This window comes from Lachnellula hyalina (genome assembly GCF_007821495.1).
Source record: "Lachnellula hyalina strain CBS 185.66 chromosome Unknown contig00041, whole genome shotgun sequence".
NCBI classification, from domain to species: Eukaryota; Fungi; Ascomycota; class Leotiomycetes; order Helotiales; family Lachnaceae; genus Lachnellula; species Lachnellula hyalina.
In genome coordinates this window covers 137054-155924 of record NW_022157155.1, presented here as the reverse complement: position 1 = coordinate 155924, position 18871 = coordinate 137054, and the positions used below count along the sequence as shown (strand labels likewise).

Genomic DNA, 18871 nt, shown 5'->3' with positions numbered 1-18871 from the left:
GGGGCAGGGCGGATCGGAGCCGGTAATAAAAATACCGGTTTGTTTATTTCCCTCTCTTTGCAACAGCAACCTCTCCCGTGCCGCACTTCGAACTCAATGTATTCGAGAAGCTTCCAACTGCCAGAAGACATTTTCTAAAAAAAGTAAAAAGGGGCATCGATACATTATCACAATCGTCAATCGCTACATGCCCTTTATTTGATCAACGCGTCGACATCTTTACGGCGGTTGGTTAATCTTCGTGGCCAACACCATCCACCACCTTTTCTCTCTAGCCCTGGAGCCCTTGCCGAAGTATTATGGCCAACAAGAATGTACACATCAATACGGTATCAACTGGAAGTACCAATACTGTTGAGCTTGCTCAGCCGACTCCTCGTCCTGCCGTACAAGCGGCTTCATTAGATCCCAACCTGGTGAGCATATATCCTCCGGCCAAGAACTCCACCCCGTCCTAGGTACATCAAATCAATTAATACTTAAACAAAATAGGTAACGTGGGATGGCCCTGATGATCCAGAAAATCCCAAGAATTGGCCGACACGTCGGAAATGGACGTCCCTTCTCCCAATGTCATTATTCAATTTCTTGTCTTCAATAAGCTCAGCTACCATGGCCCCAGCATTGTATACTATCCAACAAGAACTTCACTTCGAATCGACCGTCCTTGTCGTCTTGGCTCTATCAGTATTCTTGTTAGGCACTGCGATCGTACCCCTTTTTACAGCCCCACTGTCGGAAGTTTTTGGGAGATCGATAGTTCTTCAATCATGTAATCTGTTCTACATTACATTCAATACTCTTTGTGGTGCCGCGAAGACTCCGAACCAACTGATAGCTTTCCGTTTCCTTGCTGGCTTGGGTGGAGCGGGTCCATTTGCTGTAAGTTCTCTATGAATCTGCAAAAGAATTTCAAATTCTAATAATTGAGATACAGATTGGAAGTGGAATCAATGCGGATTTATTTCGACCCCAAGAAAGAGGCCAAGCCATTGCAGTTTACGTGCTCGCACCTCTTGTTGGGGTTGTCGTTGGTCCTATCGCGGGTGGTTTCTTGGTCCAGTATACATCATGGAGATGGTGTTTCTACGTTGTTTCGATAGCTGGCGCTGCGGTACAAATTGTTGGACTCCCATATTTCCGCGAGACATATGCTCCAGTTCTTTTGCAGAGAAAATGTAAACGGTTGCAAAAAAGCACGCAAAACCCAGATTTATACACCGAACACGACAGCGTATCTATGCCAGAGCTACTACGTATTAGTGCCATTAGACCCTTCAAGCTGCTCGGAACTCAACCTATTGTTCAAGTCTGGAGTTTGTATTGTGCATACCTATGGGGTATACTCTATCTCCTGATTGCCACCTTCCCGAATGTCTGGACGGATACTTACAAGGAATCTATTTCTATTGGGTCACTTAACTACATTTCATTATTTATCGGAATGGGTCTAGCTTCGCAAGTTGGGACGCGAATTGCCGATCGATATTATGCGAAGCTGTGCGCAAAAAATGGTGGACAAGGCCTTCCAGAATTTCGTCTTCCTATTCTCATCTTCGGAGCTTGTATCATACCGGTGGGGTTATTCTGGTACGGATGGAGTGCCCGACCCAACGTTCACTGGATTATGCCGTGAGTACTCTTATCTCGTTTAGCACTTTGGTCCCCTTCCCTCTCTTCCATATGTTGAGTATAGGTGATCGATTCGGATTTCGAACTTCGAACAAGAGGGTAGAAGCAAACAATTTTTACGCCGTCGAGCAACCGGTATATGCTGACCCATATTTATAGGAACATTGGCGCGGCCATTTATGGTGGAGGAACTGTCCTCGAAATACTTTGCGTTATGGGCTATATAATCGACACATACCAAAAGTATGCAGCAAGCGCCATGGCCGCTGTCATCGTCCTACGAAGTATTTTAGCTTTCGCATTGCCTCTAATTGCACCAAGTCTGTAAGTTCTTCAACTACCATCTGGCTCCAGCATCTATACTCCATTTCAGTGTTCTAACGGGGTATTTGAACTAGATATAATAATCTTGGTTATGGCTGGGGTAACAGCCTGCTGGCATTTATTGCAACATTTATTGGGATCCCCGCTACCATTGCTTTGCGGTACTATGGTCCAGCCCTGAGGAAGCGGAGTACATATGCGAGAGACGATTGAAACCATAGTGATATTTACACTAGTCAAGCTTTCTCGGAATAATTATTCAATAATCAACAAGAAGAAAGTACAGTTTAGGATTCCACTAGTACCCACTGAATGTTCTTCGTTGCCCTTGTTTGATACGTCAGTCACCCTGATTTTATTTGCTTGTCAGAATCTAAGCTATGTCATCTTCCCTACATCAAGGTACTCGACGCAAGCATCATCCCAGTTTTCTATGACATCGTATATCTCGTCGCAATGCACACACCCCGAAGTTTGAGGCTTCTCTGATTGCAACCCGACATTCTGGGCAATACGTGAGATCCCAAGTCTCAGGCAGCCATATACAATCGTCTGATACGTTCATGGCGCTATTTGCTTTCTTGGAATTGTGCAGAAGGATCCAAACTTTAGCCTCATCTCCCTTCAACTTTCTTTCAGAGGCAGCAGCATCAAGACTGTGTGATTGTTAGAAGGTTAAGCGTATTGATAATCGCGCTTTGTGGGAACTAACCGGCGCTCTCTATTTCGCGTCAAGACTGACTCGCTTCCAATAGGATCAAGCAACTTGGCATCTTCGTTCACGTTGAATGCATCAGCTGCATCGATAACCGCACCCATAAAGCCTTCTGGAGTATCTAGCAGTTCCAATTTCTTTCAAGTTCGTGCTTACTTCAATTCATATACTGCCAGCTTTAAACGGGGCCACCTCGGCTTCCAGGATACTTTACTTATATGAATTGCTGCATTGAATTGTATGTCGGGTCAAAAGATAACCTGGCCTTTCAACCAGGAACTTGCCCTCCCACCCTAGCATCCGGCAAACAATCAATTTAGCAAGGAGAAAGAACACGCAAAGCTTTGGAGACTCGCGCAGTGCAGCTTTGAACAACGTCTGCTTCAAAGCACCCGATAGACTCTCTAACGAATGAAGGCGGAGCTGACCGCATCGACTCACAGTGAATAGACAACAGTTTTCACAAGTCAGCAAGGCAATCCAATTTCAACATCGACCAACCCGCCAACTCTCAACATCAAACAGCCCATTTATCATCGCCTCGACAACAATATACCAAACTTCCCTTTGCAGACCCAACCATGGCGCAAGCATGGAATTGCCTAAGACGCAAGTTCGAAGAAATTCTCAGCAGCCCGATGACCAGCGCAGCCAACTCTCCAGCACTAAGTACGAAGAACGAAGTTGACATACCCTCACCAACTCCTCAGACCAAGGCTATACCTCTCGTCCTCGAGTGCCAAGCTGAAGAAGCGCCTATTTGCTCCCCCTTACAAACAACATTTGACACCCTCCAGCGCATTCACCCCTCATCACCCTCCCCCGAGCAAGAAACCATCGACTCTCTACGCCAACAATGCTGGCTGCTCGACCAAGTCCGCATTTACGGCTCCATCGTCCGCATTCAAAAAGCCGAGGCCGCACGCATCAAAGCTGAAACTGGGACAGCCCCCGATCCAGGGATTTGGGAGTGTCCGTTTATACTGAGCGAGTTTGCGGTGAAGGAGAGGGAGAGGGTTGGGCTAGAGGTGGGGGAGGAGAGGGAATTTTTGCTCAGGAAGAGGCAGGAGCTGAGGGGGATAGTGGATAGGGATGAGGATGCGGGTGCTTCTGAGACAAAGGTTGAGTCTGATGCAGGACGGAACGACAAGCTGGTTATAGAGATGCCGCTGAAGAGAGAGAGAGACCCTGCTGCGAAGAAAGTCGGACAGGGAACGGCTATCAAGAGGAAGCGAAAGCGCAACGTGGATGATGAGGCATGGCCGGAGTGGAAAGATGCTGATGATGACGAGGAATACGAACCCGAATTGGCAACGAAATCGAAAATTATGGCAAATTCAAAGGCAAGGGCGCTAAATCGAGCTCCTGAACTTGTCGCGGTGTGCAGGGCGAACAAGAACATTGGGAAGACTCCGCCTTCGGGTTCGTTGAAACAGCAAATGCAGACGCAGGTGACAAAGAGGCTGGCGACCAAAGTGTCTAAGCGCGGGAAATGGGAGGCTCGAGGATGATGCCTGTGTGAAAACATCTGAGGGTGTGAATTTACGCAGTGTGATATTGGGGCAATGGCAATAAATTTAACAGTGGCGTTCTTGGGATTTGGAATCTTATGCGTGTGGGATGTGTCTGCATCTATCGCACAAGGTGATGCGTATTCTACATATTTACATTAATGCATCGATACCTTCTATGAGGACCAGTGCAGTGTAGCATGCGTTACTTCCAACTTCACTAGACGGGGATTTATCATGTGATCACATCAATAGTCAAGAAGGCCAACTTGCGTCTTCAGCAACTGGAATACTCAAATTCATAACAGCTGTGCAGGGGGAAATCGAAAGATAGATAAAGCTGTAACGCAAGAGGCCAACACGAGAATCAGGCGAACAAATAGACATCATTAGCAGTAGGGATAGACAACAACACGCGCATCAATAGGTAACATCGAGGACAATACTACATCACAATGGCGCACTGCCTGGAGGGTAATCTTTCTATTGATGTCCATTTGTACTTTACATCCCACATCTGACGCCAAGAATGCAGCCTTCCATGTTTTACAATCGTCCCTCCGAGCTCTCTCTAGTTGTGTCTTTCCACTCTATTCAACTTTCTCGCCGTCAAGATCTACCATGGTTAGCACGGTCAAACATGCCCACAAATATGCCAAACGTACCTGACTCCTCGTCCTCTGCCCTCTCACCGGTAGACCCATAGCATGCCGCCTCCCCCTATAACTACCCATGTCCCTCAAGCGACGGATGTTATCTTGCATCTTCCTCCGCAGGTCCGTCTCGATCGTCATGCCCGAGAGCTCGGCTGTGATGGCAGAAATTGTCTTCGCGGAAATGCCACCGAGTCTCTGAGTGGGGATGATGGAGTGTTTTGCCAAGATACGGGAGGAGTGTTGGTGGCCGATGCCATAGAATGTTTGTAGGGATTTCTGGAGAAAATGTTAGGTTGAGGTTGGAATGGCGTGCAGAAGCTGCGAACCTTGATTAACCGGTTTTCCGGGAAATTAATCCCTAGTATGAAGACCTGTGAACATCAGTGCATATCCAGAGGTACAACGAGGAGCTATATCTTACCATCGTGACAGAAAGGAAGCAATTGAAGCTGCAAATACTCTGCTAGAGCTGTTTCTCCGCCAAACTCTACAGATGTCGTTGAAACATCGCACGGACCTCGTGAACATGTGACCGTGGCGCTAGTTGTAATCAACACCTATCCGAAACGACCAGAGCGTCAACTTCCCCCCTTCAATTGAGGTTCTACAAACCTTCTACAATAACACCACAAACCCTCGAAAATCCACGAATTGCCGTCAAGATGTTCACCATCCACCGGTTCGTAGTCTCTGTACTACTCATCCTCACCGTTACATTTGTCTTCTTCGCCCAGACGGCCCAAGCTGTCAAAGGCCCCAAGATCACCCACAAGGTGTACTTCGATATTAGCCATGGCGACGAACATCTGGGTCGCATTGTAATGGGTCTTTATGGCAAGACTGTCCCAAAGACCGCCGAGAACTTCAGAGCATTGGCTACTGGCGAGAACGACTTTGGATACGAGGGATCTACCTTCCACCGTGTTATCTCAAACTTTATGATTCAGGGAGGTGATTTCACAAAGGGTGATGGCACTGGAGGAAAGTCGAGTACGTGCAATCAAGTAGTGCAATTGGATTTATACTGATATTGTATAGTCTACGGCAACAAGTTCCCAGATGAGAACTTCAAGTTGAAGCACTCCAAGACCGGTCTTCTCAGCATGGCCAACGCCGGAAAGGACACCAATGGCTCTCAATTCTTCATCACCACATCGACCCCAGGGTCAGTAACAACTTCAGTTTCTATTCAAACACTGCTAACTATGAAATAGTCATCTCGACGGCAAGCACGTCGTATTCGGCGAGGTCCTCGAGGGCTACGAAATCGTCAAGGCGATCGAGGGAGTACCCAAGGGACAAGGCGACAAGCCCATCAAACCCGTCAAGATCACAAAGAGCGGAGAGTTGCCAGTGCCAGAAGAAGGTATCCACGTCGAGCTATAAAGTACTCTCCTAGCCTCGCTGTCGCTTTTCATTGTCAATTGGACTTGCTGATTCGTCTGTCTGTTCGCGCTTACAGATGACGAATACGGATATGCCGAATTTCAACCGGGGATGAGCGAGCCCGAGACTGCTCCCCCGGCTGCTGCTGCTACCACCATTGCAGCGATCCCTGTCGTTGGCGAGGCCGAGGTTGATACTACTCAGGTCGAGGGCTTCAGCATCCTGCAAAAGGGTCTCTTTTTGGCAGTCATTTTGGGTTGCGTTGCGGTTTATATTCGGATGAATAGCAAAAAGGGAAGAAGCAGCAAGTTCACGGAGAAAAGCATGGCATGAATATACAGTTACGAATTTTTCAATCCTGCTTCCCATTCTCTGCGCTTCCGTTCCAAGATACCCCGTCTCCGTAGTCTTCTAGGAGATAGTGTTATAGTTCTACTACACCATCTCACATCTACTCTAATCACTTTCCCAATCTTCCGCCTTCCACCTCCCATCCACTGCAATCCATCATTACAGAATCTGCTATTAACTCACTCTCTACCCCGTATCCAAGACTCCTGTCTCTGCCCTAACATTAATTGACTCCATTACTTACTCCCTACTTGCCTTGACGAACATACATTCTTATCCTCTCCCAGAACTTGCAGTCCACTGTTGTAGACAGAACAGGAACTGCGCGACAAAGACTGTATCAAGTCGTAACTTCAATGTATGAAGAGGACACATTTTTCAAACAGGAGTTGATCGGTTGGTCAATCAAGCGAGCTAGAGTTGAGATTAAAAAGGGGAGAGGCAGCACCACCTGTTCCCGGAAGATCTTAACGCCGACATCTAATCTAATCTGAACGGCACCTCGACATCCAAAAATCTTTCTAAACAACCACCAACTGCTACAAAACCCCCAAACAAATCCTGCACCACATCCTCGCTCACAGTTCTCCAATTCCAAGACACACAACTCCTTACACCGAAAGCGAATAATTAAAACTACCCGCGACGCGACAATGAAAGTCCTAACCCTAAACTTCCTCACCTGCGCCGTCAAAGCCTGCAAATCCAGCACCGCTTCCTTCCCCCTCCACCCCAAAGACTGCGAGCTGGTATCAGACACAATCGAAGCGAATCCGGCGCTGATATACAATATTCTGCCCAGAGTTGATTGGGCTGCTCTGATGACTACTGCCTCCGAGGTAAATTCCCCTCCCCCTCTTTCCTCCCATCTCCCATCTCCCATTCCCTCCCCCCCAAACCATTTCCAAGCCCCGCACAAAAACAGAAGAAGGGAAAGAGAGAGGGGGAAAAGCTAACGAAGAATGTTATCGATGAATAGCTAGGATTCCCAACACTCCCCGCCCAAGCCCCCACGAAAGAAGAGCTCGAGGCAGACGAGAAGATGATGGGGGAACTACACACGCTGTTGCTGGAGACGCAGATTAGTGAGGGGATGTTGCGGTGTGGAAATTGTGGGCATGAGTATAGGGTCAAGGAGGGGATTGCGAATTTCTTGCTGCCGAATCACTTAGTTTGAGAATGGGAATACAGCCGCGGTATGTGGGACTCGATGGAGGGGAAAAGGTTGGAGGTGGGAGGAGCATGTGAGGTGGGGATGGGGAGAGGCGTGGTTGCATGATACCCTGTTGAGATATGGCGTTTCGGAAGGGAAAAATTGAAGGTTTTGCATTTAATGGTTGGATATTACGTCTGGTTTGGAGAGCTTAAGTCGGGCGACGAAAGAGGAGTGGGTGGTACTTGAGCGGACAGGCAATCTTACTACGTCGTCAAGATTAGAAGAGAGCAAGAGATGCAAGGGAATCCTGGAATGACAAGAAAGAAATCACATCAAGAAAGCCACGATCATGCGCCACGAAAAGATCTTTTCTTTCGTCCACAAATAGCAGAACTATTAAATCGTCCCACTCTCAGCGTCAGCAGCCCACTACTGACCCACAAATACTAAGGCCTCTTATTCATACAAGTAAAAATTCCTAGCTCCTCTCCATTTCTGTCGGTCAAATGGCAGCGCGTGCCATCACATTGTCCCAAAGATCAGAGTCATCAACGCCATTGGGTTGAGAGTACAAGTTGTTTTTTGCCCAAGCCCATCCGCCAATACCAAACCACCCCATCTGAAATGCATGCAGTTCGCGTTGAGAAAATACAAAAGAATCCAGTTTCGCCAGGTATGCAAACGCCAAAACGTGAAAATAAAAAGTCTGCGAATCAAGTCCCATGCGTAAAGAGATATATTAGTTGAGGAATCCTTTACAAGCGACTGTGCCACAGAGGCAGGGAATACGGTCCGTACTCCCAATCTCACGCTCGAATTTGTAATCGTAGGTGAGTTCTTCGTCTATCGAATGGTTAACAGTGCTTTCGGAATGTAGGTATGAGGATTAGGACTTACTCATCTTGATATCGCGCAGTGCATAGATGACGATTCGCTTACTCTTTTCCACCGTAATGATCTTGGCCGTGCAGTTGGGCATGCAGCTGTGATTGATGAACCTGGCAATTCCACCTTTCTTGGTCGCATCAACCACCGTATTTTCATCGATACGGAAGAGATAACTGCTTCCGATGCCACTCTTGAGATAACTGATTTCTCGAAGATCGGCAACTTGCTGGCGGACCTTCTCACCGACATACTCAATGATCATGTCATTAACCGGGATGTTCTCCATGGCATATAAACCCCAGTTGTGGATGGCGGATCGTGCAAACTTGACAGGCTTCTTGCGTTTCTTGAGTTGATTGAACCGCAAAACATCTGAATCCTCACCCAGCGCTTGCTTCTGAAGCGAAATATCAGCCACGAGGCGACGATTATTGACACGACTAGCTCGAGAGTTGCCTTTGGCGAGCAGTTTCTCAGCGGTGACCTTGGCTGCTTCCGCTGCCTCGGCCACAAAGTCCCTACCGGCTTTAGTGGCCTGTGCCTCACGTTCCTCTCGAGCTTTCTGGACTTTGATTCGATGGGGCAAGTAAAGAGATTTAACGGAATTAAGAATCTTCTTAGTCCCTTCGGTACGGGCAGACCCGGTTTTGTTAGGGACGTAGTAGCCTTCAACGTCGGTGTTGGTTGAAACGAGACCCTTGAAGCCATCCCGGTTGAGAGCTTTAATATCCTCTTGCAGCCAGGTCCAGGCATCCACGCTGGCTACACTGGCCAATCTTGCAGGTTTGGACTCCATGAAGGCGATCGAGGCAGAAGGTCCATCTTCATCGTCCTTAAGCATATTTTGGAGACCGTCAACATCTAGAATGTATTTAAAGTCGTCGTCAACGGTGGGTCGGGGCGACTCTGCTGACATGCCCCACTCAACAGAGGTCTCGATAGGGGCACTTTCCATGATATCATCCTCATCGTCCACGCCACGATCGACACTAGGCTCCCTAAGCAGCTCGTCCAGGTATACTCCTTCTTGTTGCCTTTTGAGGGCCTCCCGTTCTTCGAAGATCTGTTTCTTGGACTTCTTCTTGGCCTTGGCAGCCTTCTTCTTACTTTGTGCAAGAGCATCTGCATCATCTTCGGGTCTGATGACTCCGTCGATATCTGGCATGGGAGTATCCTCGTCAACAGTGGAAGCAGAGAGCGGGAATGCTTGTTCGATCTTATCTGCATCAATACCGAAGAGTTCCTCATCTGTCTTCTTTTGGCGTTTGAGAGCAGCTTCGACATGTAGCTCGAGTTTCCGTTTCTTGGTTGCAGCGATGGGCTCCCCTACAACAAAATTGGCCTCACTGGCCGAATCCTCATCACGAGTGTCGACCGATGCAGATTCGTGATTGCCACGCCCAGAAGCAAGCGCATCGCTGTCCTCGTCATCAGAGGTTTCGTCATCTGAGCTCATTCTACTACGGGGTCTCGAATCTGGCTCTTCGGTATAGACAGCCCGAGAACGATCTTCTGTATCATCATCTGAATCGTCCTCCTCAATCCAGCGATGAGCTAATGGCCGAACAACAGCTTTCTTCACTTGGGGCCGTGCTCTTGCAAAGGGGTCCTTGAACCCAGCATTCTTCTTCAGCCCACCTTTCGCCATGCGGATTCGTCCCAACGCAGCCAAGTTGACTTTGGATCCTAGGGTACGGCGGTCCAAATTGTCCATGCGAGAATTTGGAGTTCCGATTGGACTAGGATCTTGATCATCATCCTCGTGGATGAGTGGAAGTTTCAAGTCCTTTGGATCCGCAATGTTGAATTTGCGTCTCTTTGAGACATGGTTGGCGGGATCCATAAAAGAATGCAATATTGGTGATGCAATCTTTGTCTGAATATTCTTCAACAGCTGATCTTTCAATTCCCTTCGAATAACTTCGATCGCCTCCTTTGACGGGTCAAAATTCTTGGTGCGCTCCTTTCGCTCTTCTTCCATATCAGCATCTTCCTCCTTCCGACGCGCCTCGTCATCTTGCTTATCTCTCGCTTCAAGTTCTCTGCGAGATGGACTGTGGCTGCGGCTGCGCTTCTGAATGGAATCAGAAACGTGACGTGTGGATGATCGTGCGCCATTTGTACCATGCAAGTACATCTTCATCATCATCTCGTAGGTGAATAGGGGTGTGCCATTTGTGGCCTTGTAACACTTTTCACAATCCGTTCTTCCCCAAGGACTATTCGGGAAAATGACATAGTAGCCATAACGATCGAATTGTATGTCAAAATCTCCGAAGAATCTTAGGCGCTTCCTCAAATGCGGTACAGTAGCAGCGAGAATCGGTACAGATTCTTTCGAAATGAAGAGATAGGGTTCGCATTCGAGTTTCAAAGAGAGTGGCTCATCGTTATCGAGAACTTGTTGGGCTCTAGGTTTCGTAGGTGGTACTGCAGGCGTAGTGGGCGAGAATGGCGTACGCATAGCAGATCTTGCCACGTGTGCTGCTGGTCCTTTCGGGGCCGTTGGTGGCGGCCCGGATGTCTTCACAACTTCTGGTGGCTTTGTAACTGCAGGCGCTGCTGCTTTGGCGACTGTAGGCTGGGGCTCTGGTTTGGACTCCTTCAAGGCATTTTCCAGCATTCGCCTGCTCTTATTCCCCTCTGGGTCAAATGCAACCTTAATGTTATGGTTGCCAATGCGATTGTTGTTGCCCTTAACAACAGCGATTTTTGCTGCTTGAACTGCAGAAATGGTCATTCCTCCCCTCGAGCTCTTATCTCTGTAGCGGAATGTACCAAAGCCTAGACAACTGCCAGTCTCCGGATGAAGTTTGTTGCTGCTCTCGGCGATTTCTCCAAAGCTTTGAAAGTAGGTCGTCAAATTCGCAAAATTGTACAGTGGATCAAATCCAGTCACAACAATCTGCGTAGGCGGCCCGGGACCCAAAGAGGTTTTTGGCTCGTATCGGTACTTGGGGAGTAATTTTGGCGCATGTAGCAACTGTGACTTTGGATTGTGGAAATTGGTATTAATGTAACCAAGTCTGCCACCTTTGGCCAATCGCGGATCCGCTGGGGGGGCGTCATCTTCATCCTGCAAAGCTATTAGCTAGACATTCACACAAGCAAGATGACGCCCCCCGCAGATTGTATACATACCAAGCCAAAATCCTTATAATTTACTTTTCCCTTCTTCTTCTTGTCACTCGTTGTGTGCTTATCGGGGTCGTATGTACATATATTGCCCTTTATACTTCTATTAGGATCGCGAGCGAATATTCGCGCAGGTGGGGGATTATGATCTGCCAAGGCAGGTTGCGCTCGTGGGGCATCATTTTGAACTTTTTCGGTAGTAAGCACGCTGGATGGGTCGCTTGTTTTTGGTTGGTGTGGGCTGGACATGCGATTTGGAGATGAATCGGTGTTCGTCAACGGAGTCAGGCTGCTGATATTCCGCGAGCTGCTGAAGGCCGTCATGTTGGACTGGGCAGTAGGAGCGCTAAAGACAGAAGATGTAGTGCTGGCATGCGAGCTGGCCGAGCCAACACCATTCAGGAGATCGCCTTGTAGAGATTCGTTATCTTCTGCCTGGGGGGCAGTGGTATCTGTTGAGGGGTTGCTCTCGACAGCAGATGGGATGGAGCTAGCATTGCCAGCGCGTGGCTGTAGAGAGGCCGCAAAACTGTCAGCAACAGGCTTGATGCCCGGCGACCCCAGTGTATGCGATTTCCCCTTCTCTCGTTCCTTTGCTTTGTCCTTGGCAGCCCGCGGTGCGGATGGGAAAAATTGCGCGAAACTCGCCCCTGACGCGCGAGACATCGTGGAACAAGATTCGAACTACCTCACCCTCCGCCGGCCAACCAACATCTCTTGTGTGAGTATTAGCGAGCGACGGCATACATCTAAAGAGAAGGGCGACGATGGCCAGGAACGCGCAAGAGCGAGGGAGAGAAATATGGACGCGACTGCTGCAGAGGGGACAGATGTGAATGCGCTCTTAGCGGGGATGGCGGCACGAAGAGCAGGAGAGCTATCGCAGATGGTCAATGGGTGGCAGATCTGGTGTATGGAAGCTGTTTCGACAAGACAAGAGAGTAGAGATGGATGGTGGTGGTGTTGGCCAGGAGGTTGATGTTGTGAATGGGAATGTTGAAGTTCCATCTGGCTAAAGATCCACGATGCCGGCTAAACCGGTTTAGGAAGACTATGTAATTGAAGGAGAGCACAATAATGAGATGGATGAATGAATGCACAATCTGGCCCTTGCGCAAAAATTTCACAGTAAGTTGAATCTAATGAGGATTTCTTCTCTATGTTTTCCAAATTAATTCATAAATCTTGCTATGCTTAAGCAATCTTCTATACCAGATAGCAAGGATATTGTGTCGATTACGCGCAGATATCACGAACCTCTCACGCTTTCTATTTTCAACTTTTCGACGCGACAAGAGTTTATATAGAAGTATTGGTAGCCTCCTGATTATTGTCTCCTATATCCCCTTGTTTTCAACCAAATTATTTGCAGCTGATGATGCCACTTTATAATCCATCTTCGGCTTTGACGTACAATGGCAATTGTGCCCCCAACACGTGCGTTGCTTGATATGCATTTCGACTACCTGATGGCAACTGCCTATTCATTTTTCATATCTCGTCATTTTTCATATTTCAAACACTGAGATGGAGTAGGCCCCACTATGCTCAGATCAATTATCCAGCCGGCTCGTCCGCTCCTTCTGGTGTTGCTAATATTATGGTCACGTGACTATTACCTCTTTTCTTCTCCTCTAGCTTAGCTTGGATAATTACCTCTAGTCTTTCAAGTTTCTACCTCTTTTTTATTTAGATCATCCTAACATTCTTCGTTGCTTGTTTGGGGAACATAATTCAAATGGCGAATGACTACCTACCTACCTATGCTTCTTAGGGCCACGCTTATTCCCTCTCGCTAACAACGACAAGATCACCCCAAAGCAGGGCAGGTTAGCACATCTGTCCGAACGGTCGATAGACTTCATTCCCATTTCTCAAGGGGGGTCCCAGGCGGAAGAAGCACATGCATATTTATATCACCACGTGAGATGTTGTTTCTTAATTGTGAAATACTATACGTTGTAGTATGTGTGTTTGACTTTGCTGGTCGCCTTAATTAGCAAAGAGAAAAAGAGGGTAGAGTTTAAGGGTCCACCAAATAAATCAGCAGTTCCATTCGGCAGTCTCATTGAACGGGTTGAGGAATAGTGTTATAGTGCGGAAGAGTTACTAATAGTCTAGTGACTGGTAGCATTTCCTGCTCATTCGAAATGATTGAAGTGTGACACCAATGGAGTCTTTGTACTGTCGAGTTTGCTGAACTATCGAATAAATTTCTGGAAGAAACCATTCCCAGATACACTTGCCAGGAAATCTGATGTATGACTAGTAGCTAGCATAAATCCCGGTTTTGCTGTTACCCAGACCTTTGCAGCCAGTTCATTGTTTCATCAGTACCATGCACAATCCTGTTTCAAAGCACCCAAAAGTATGCTCCCTTCAATTGTGTTACTTCAGGCTTTTGTTAATATGCGGGTCCCCGCATATCTCAACGCTCGTAGAAGCCGACAGGAACTTCAAAGTAGGTTTCGCAAGTCCCATCAATTAGGCGTCTATGATTTGATGTTAGGTATTAAGGCTGTTGATTATTTGAGCTACCATCTCACCTTCGAGCACATCTAGGCCAAGTCCAACCATTCCCATAAAGACTACAAAAGCCACAATGCATTTCCCCACATTCATCTCGGTCCTCAGCCTGCTTACACTTACCTTTCCCCCCCCCCCCCCCCCACCAGCCGTAGATTTCAATCTAATGACCCGTTATTTGTTAGGGTGTAGTATGTACCCTTCACTTCCCTCCACTTCAACTTCCCTGCTAATGCGGGAGCGAGCACGGTTGCAACTAGACGAAGAGAGTGGAGGGGAATTGAGGATGGTGAGTTGTATAGAGGGGCGCAGAAGGAGAGGAGATGAGAGGTGAGGAGGTTTATGGTATTGTGGGGATAGGAGGGTTTTCCGACGAATTCAGCCAAGTGGAGAGAGATGAAATATGGGGGATATTTGGGTGAGGTGGTAGTGGGGGTGAGGATATGGTGAGGGGTGGAGATTCGAGCTGAGACGGTGATGAGGGGCTTACTGTAGAAGACGGGAAAGAGAAAGAGAGAAGGTGAAAAAGACAAATCGATAAAGGAACGTGAGTGCATTCTAGACACTGAACACTGAACAATTATACATACAGTAATAAACCATCCATAAGTATCCCTTTCCTGTCTTTACCCATAATCGAGTAATCATTGCACCATAAACGCCATGCCTCTATACAATCCGATACACTACTCGGTGGCCCCGCCCAAAGTCATAACAAACTCTTCATCATCCTCATCGTCCTTCCTCAAACACTCTGGCAGTGCACCTCTCAATCCCGGCTCCAACTCATCATCATCAACCTCAAATGCGGACAAGAAAGAAAGCTTGCTCTTCCACTCATCGTTCTCCTTTTCCTCCTTCTGCGCGAACCGCGCAGGGGTGATCGTAGCATCTGATCCCTGAGTCAAATTGCTAATACTCCGGGTCATGCCGTGCTCTCGCTTCCTCAATTCCCCGGAAGCAGATCGTCCTTTTGAAAAGCCAAGTGTGCTTCTTGATGCAGCTTCCGCGACACTGTTGCGTATGGTAGGGTGGTTGTATATAGGAAGTGGTGGAGGCTTCTGGCGAGCGAGGAATCCGAAGGTGGTGTTCAATTGCGGCTTCGTGGTCTCGGGAGGTGCAGCCATGGCTTTTGGTGCGACGGATAGAGCTGAGGCTGCTTTACGGGACGCGATAGTACCAGGAGGTTTATTGAGGTTTGTAGCCGGCTTCTTTCTCTGGTCGACAGCCTTAACGATAGATTTAGGCTTTTGCAGGGCGGGATTCTTGCGTACATTACGGAATGTCTCAGGGACATCACCAACTGTCCAGTCTTCCTCGAGCATCTTCAGAATACGTTCATCGGTATCATTTGCGGATTTGGCATAGCTTTCCTCCAGTTCGCGTTCTAGTCTGGTTCGTCCTTGTGCATCGACTTTGTTGTGATATTGTTGATATCGACCTTTCATGAGGTTGCCAGGTTTAATAGCGTTCACGTTCAGGCAACCTGCGGGGAAAACATCCGATTCATAGGGGAGATCCTTTGGCTTTGGTGGGCAGTATTCAACATCTCTCTCTGCAAGTGGACTTTCATCACCATGTACCTCCAATTTGACAGTCTCGGCATGTGTAACCCTCTTGGGGCGGCGGGCGCTGGTTTGTTTGGGTTGGGTCTTTTCGATTTCTTTTTCTGGAGCAGGTCCTGCAGGTGTTTGAAAGACCTTGGCTTTGGCGTTGGTAGTCTTCTGTCCGAGAGGAGCTCGAGCTCGGGGGCCTAAAGTGCATCAGCGTTCATTCATGACTGCAACACAACTGCTGTTTACATACCCATAGGAGTTACAAATGCATTGTTCTTTCCACCCGTCTCCAATCCCTTTCCTTTTCCAGTCTTTCCTCCAAATCCAACAGGTGCATTTTCATCGTTGAGAGGGATCTTAAGAGGCGTCTTGGGATATTTGTTTCCTGGCGTCTTTGGTTGTAGTCCTTTCGCACCCTGGTTCAAAGGCTTAGAAGCTGCAACGGTTTGGTGGCCATGAACCAAATTCTCTTGGTCGCGTGCAGCAAACATGGTGATTGTCGTGAATGTTCGCAGCAATAATTAATCAATCGATCGATGGATGATGAAGTAGTGTTACATTGGTACGTCGTTGATAAGAAGAAGTGAAGTTATCCATGGTTGTACAAGGGGAGTCTGTTTCTACAGCAACGTTGGGAAGGAACACCCCTGCACTATTCACTGGTACTCTCCACCGCAAATCGTTGCCCCATACAAACAGAAATCTGCCACCATCAGCAATAACCTCCTCCACACCACACCGCGCACCTAGACCCTCAAACACCGCATCACGAATTTACGACCAATATTTGCCCCTTCACTTTGAACCCTACCCAGATCTTTTCAATTCACAACTGTCAAGATGGATCGCATTAAGGAGGTAGGTTATCCCCCAAACACAACCCCGCCATTTTGGGGTCAGCATCCAACGAAGCTGCCACTATCCGCACCACAAGATGCTGATATATCTCCCTCCAACAGAAGATGAACTCGCTCCGTGTCGAGGCCGATGACTCCGCCGCCAAAGTCGAAGAGCTCCAGAAGCAAGTCAAGACACTCGAGCAGGAGAACCTCCAAAAAGAGCATGAAATCACCTCCCTGCAACACAAGAACACCCAGTTAGAGACCGAAGTTGAGGCACAAGAGGTCAAGATCAAGGAGCTGAAGTCGGCAGCCGATGATGGAAGTGGCCATCTTACACAGAACGAGGCTCTCCAGCGTAGACTGCAGCTCTTGGAGGATGAGGCCGAGGAGGCTGATAAGAACCTCCGTGAAACAAACGACAAGTCAGTGTCTTTATTATGCATTCTCGGGATTTGCTGCGGTCGATACTGAATATTGAGCTACAAACTAACATTTTCTTAGGCTCCGTCAAACTGATGTCAAGGCCGGCCATTTCGAACGCAAGGTTCAAGCTCTTGAGCAAGACCGCGACACCTGGGAGTCCAAGTACGAGGAGATGTCCAAGAAATACGCAGCCACACAAAAGGAGTTGGAGGATTTCCAGGCCGAAATTGGCAACATTTAAGCCTACATTTCTTTCTTGTGCGTGTGGTGGGAATATTATGTGAGACTGCATTTTCGCGAAGCATAGAATGATGGAAAGGCCTGGAGGAGTTGAACAGGACAAGTGCAATTCCAGTTAAGCCTCGTATGCGTTGGCGGTGGTACACTGTTTTCTTGTGGGATTGCTTTGAAGGTTCAGTTGATGGTCCATATCAACGAGGTCACACACAATACCATTGCTCGTTATAAATTGGTATGCAATGTATTCGTGTATCGATCAAGTTCCCCGACGAGCATCTGCCTTTGCTTTATTCCCAGCCTTTTGCTTGCCCCGTGTAAACTTCCTCTCCGCTTTACTCTCATACCTGAATTTCTTCTTCGGGGCTTTCTTGGGCCACACTTTCTTGGTCTTCTCTTCCTCCACCACCTTCGGGGCCTGCTTCTCCTCGTCACTGCCATCCTCCACAACAGTCTTCGTAAATCCTTCCTTGGATATATCAACCGCTTCCACAGTAACAGTCGTATACCGATCCTCGTCCACATACTCCTCTTCGCGATCCACAACCTCCACCTCCACTACATCATCAGCTATCCCCTCCCACGTATCACCATCACTCTCCTCCCATTCCACGCCCGGATCCCTTACTTCCTTCAAGGCGCGATTAACAGCCTCAACATGTTCCTCCAGCTCCTGTTTCCTCTCCTCTCGCAACTAAACCACCCCATAAATCAGCATACATTCCTACTCTACTCGTCCAGTAAAACGGCAAACTTACCTGAGCTCTAATCCTAACCCTCTCCTCCTTCTCCTTCTTCTCGGCCTCCTCTCTAGCCTTAGTCGCTCTCGCAACTTTCCTCTTATGAAACCCCGTCAGATAATCAGCCCTCGCATCATTGTCGAAACTGATCTCATCTATTTTGTGTACTGTTTTGCGTTTCTTGGAAGGTGGACCGGCGGACAAAAGTGTGCGTTTTGGGCGGGGTGGGAGGAAGATTTTGGGTTCTATTATAGGCATTTTTGCTGTTTGCTTTGTTGGGTGGTTCCAAGAGTTGAAGTGCTCAGATGCAGGAATAATTTATTTATTTTTGGCGGGGAAGCTTTTCGGGACAGCAGAGCGGAGCGGAAGTCCCCGCTCTTGGCATGAGCTCAAGGCTGCGCGGCATCTGCTATCAAGCTCTCTCAACCTCGTCACTGCATCAAGCAATAAAAAAGCAACGATGCGTCTCCCCACAACAATAGCTGCCCTTGCAGCTTGCGTCGCCTCGGCGTCTGCATTCAGAGATACGAGCCCATTTCTCATATTCTCTTCCTCGCCGTGCGTTCCCATTCCCCTCCCAATTCAAGTCCAAGGCCCTCCAAGCTAATCGAACGTAGATTGCAATCCTCCCTCCCAACCGCACATCTCCAGACCTCAGCCCAGGCCCTGGACACCGCGAAAACTATATTAGGAGAATGCAGTTCCAGTCTTTATGCCATTATATCCCAGCCCGGCGTCACCAGCGCAGAATTCAAAATCCATTCTCCGCTTCTTGGCAACACTGCGGATGAGA

General features: G+C 48.1%; 8 protein-coding genes across 8 annotated transcripts; 4 read left to right on the top strand and 4 right to left on the bottom strand.

Annotated features, from left to right (window-relative positions):
• Nucleotides 1-299: 299 nt before the first annotated feature.
• vrtL_1 (Efflux pump) lies at nt 300-2169 on the top strand (the record flags this gene model as incomplete). Its single annotated transcript, XM_031148091.1, has 5 exons — nt 300-416; nt 493-882; nt 938-1632; nt 1792-1956; nt 2031-2169. 5 exons carry the CDS (start codon nt 300-302, stop codon nt 2167-2169), a joined length of 1506 nt encoding a protein of 501 aa, XP_031006639.1.
• A 2584-nt stretch (nt 2170-4753) lies between these two features.
• Nucleotides 4754-5209, bottom strand: sws2 (37S ribosomal protein subunit, mitochondrial; the record flags this gene model as incomplete). The annotated part of the gene is made up of 3 exons (XM_031148090.1): nt 4754-4798; nt 4848-5114; nt 5165-5209. Coding segments are annotated over 3 exons (357 nt in total), but the record flags the coding sequence as incomplete, so codon positions are not given.
• A 291-nt stretch (nt 5210-5500) lies between these two features.
• Nucleotides 5501-6557, top strand: cpr2 (Peptidyl-prolyl cis-trans isomerase B; the record flags this gene model as incomplete). The annotated part of the gene is made up of 4 exons (XM_031148089.1): nt 5501-5828; nt 5877-6003; nt 6053-6204; nt 6301-6557. The coding sequence occupies 4 exons, from the start codon at nt 5501-5503 to the stop codon at nt 6555-6557; spliced, it is 864 nt and encodes a 287-aa protein (XP_031006641.1).
• Nucleotides 6558-7228: 671 nt separating this feature from the next.
• On the top strand, nt 7229-7752 carry rmt-1 (Multifunctional methyltransferase subunit; the record flags this gene model as incomplete). Its single annotated transcript, XM_031148088.1, has 2 exons — nt 7229-7414; nt 7555-7752. The coding sequence occupies 2 exons, from the start codon at nt 7229-7231 to the stop codon at nt 7750-7752; spliced, it is 384 nt and encodes a 127-aa protein (XP_031006606.1).
• A 718-nt stretch (nt 7753-8470) lies between these two features.
• Nucleotides 8471-12420, bottom strand: set-1 (Histone-lysine N-methyltransferase,H3 lysine-4 specific; the record flags this gene model as incomplete). Its single annotated transcript, XM_031148087.1, has 3 exons — nt 8471-8574; nt 8629-11695; nt 11761-12420. The coding sequence occupies 3 exons, from the start codon at nt 12418-12420 to the stop codon at nt 8471-8473; spliced, it is 3831 nt and encodes a 1276-aa protein (XP_031006642.1).
• Nucleotides 12421-14966: 2546 nt separating this feature from the next.
• LHYA1_G003112 (uncharacterized protein) lies at nt 14967-16327 on the bottom strand (the record flags this gene model as incomplete). Its single annotated transcript, XM_031148086.1, has 2 exons — nt 14967-16033; nt 16087-16327. 2 exons carry the CDS (start codon nt 16325-16327, stop codon nt 14967-14969), a joined length of 1308 nt encoding a protein of 435 aa, XP_031006607.1.
• Nucleotides 16328-16676: 349 nt separating this feature from the next.
• On the top strand, nt 16677-17342 carry TPM2 (Tropomyosin-2; the record flags this gene model as incomplete). The annotated part of the gene is made up of 3 exons (XM_031148085.1): nt 16677-16694; nt 16796-17100; nt 17180-17342. 3 exons carry the CDS (start codon nt 16677-16679, stop codon nt 17340-17342), a joined length of 486 nt encoding a protein of 161 aa, XP_031006643.1.
• A 255-nt stretch (nt 17343-17597) lies between these two features.
• On the bottom strand, nt 17598-18336 carry rrp17 (Ribosomal RNA-processing protein; the record flags this gene model as incomplete). The annotated part of the gene is made up of 2 exons (XM_031148084.1): nt 17598-18032; nt 18097-18336. 2 exons carry the CDS (start codon nt 18334-18336, stop codon nt 17598-17600), a joined length of 675 nt encoding a protein of 224 aa, XP_031006608.1.
• Between the last annotated feature and the right edge of the window lie 535 nt (nt 18337-18871).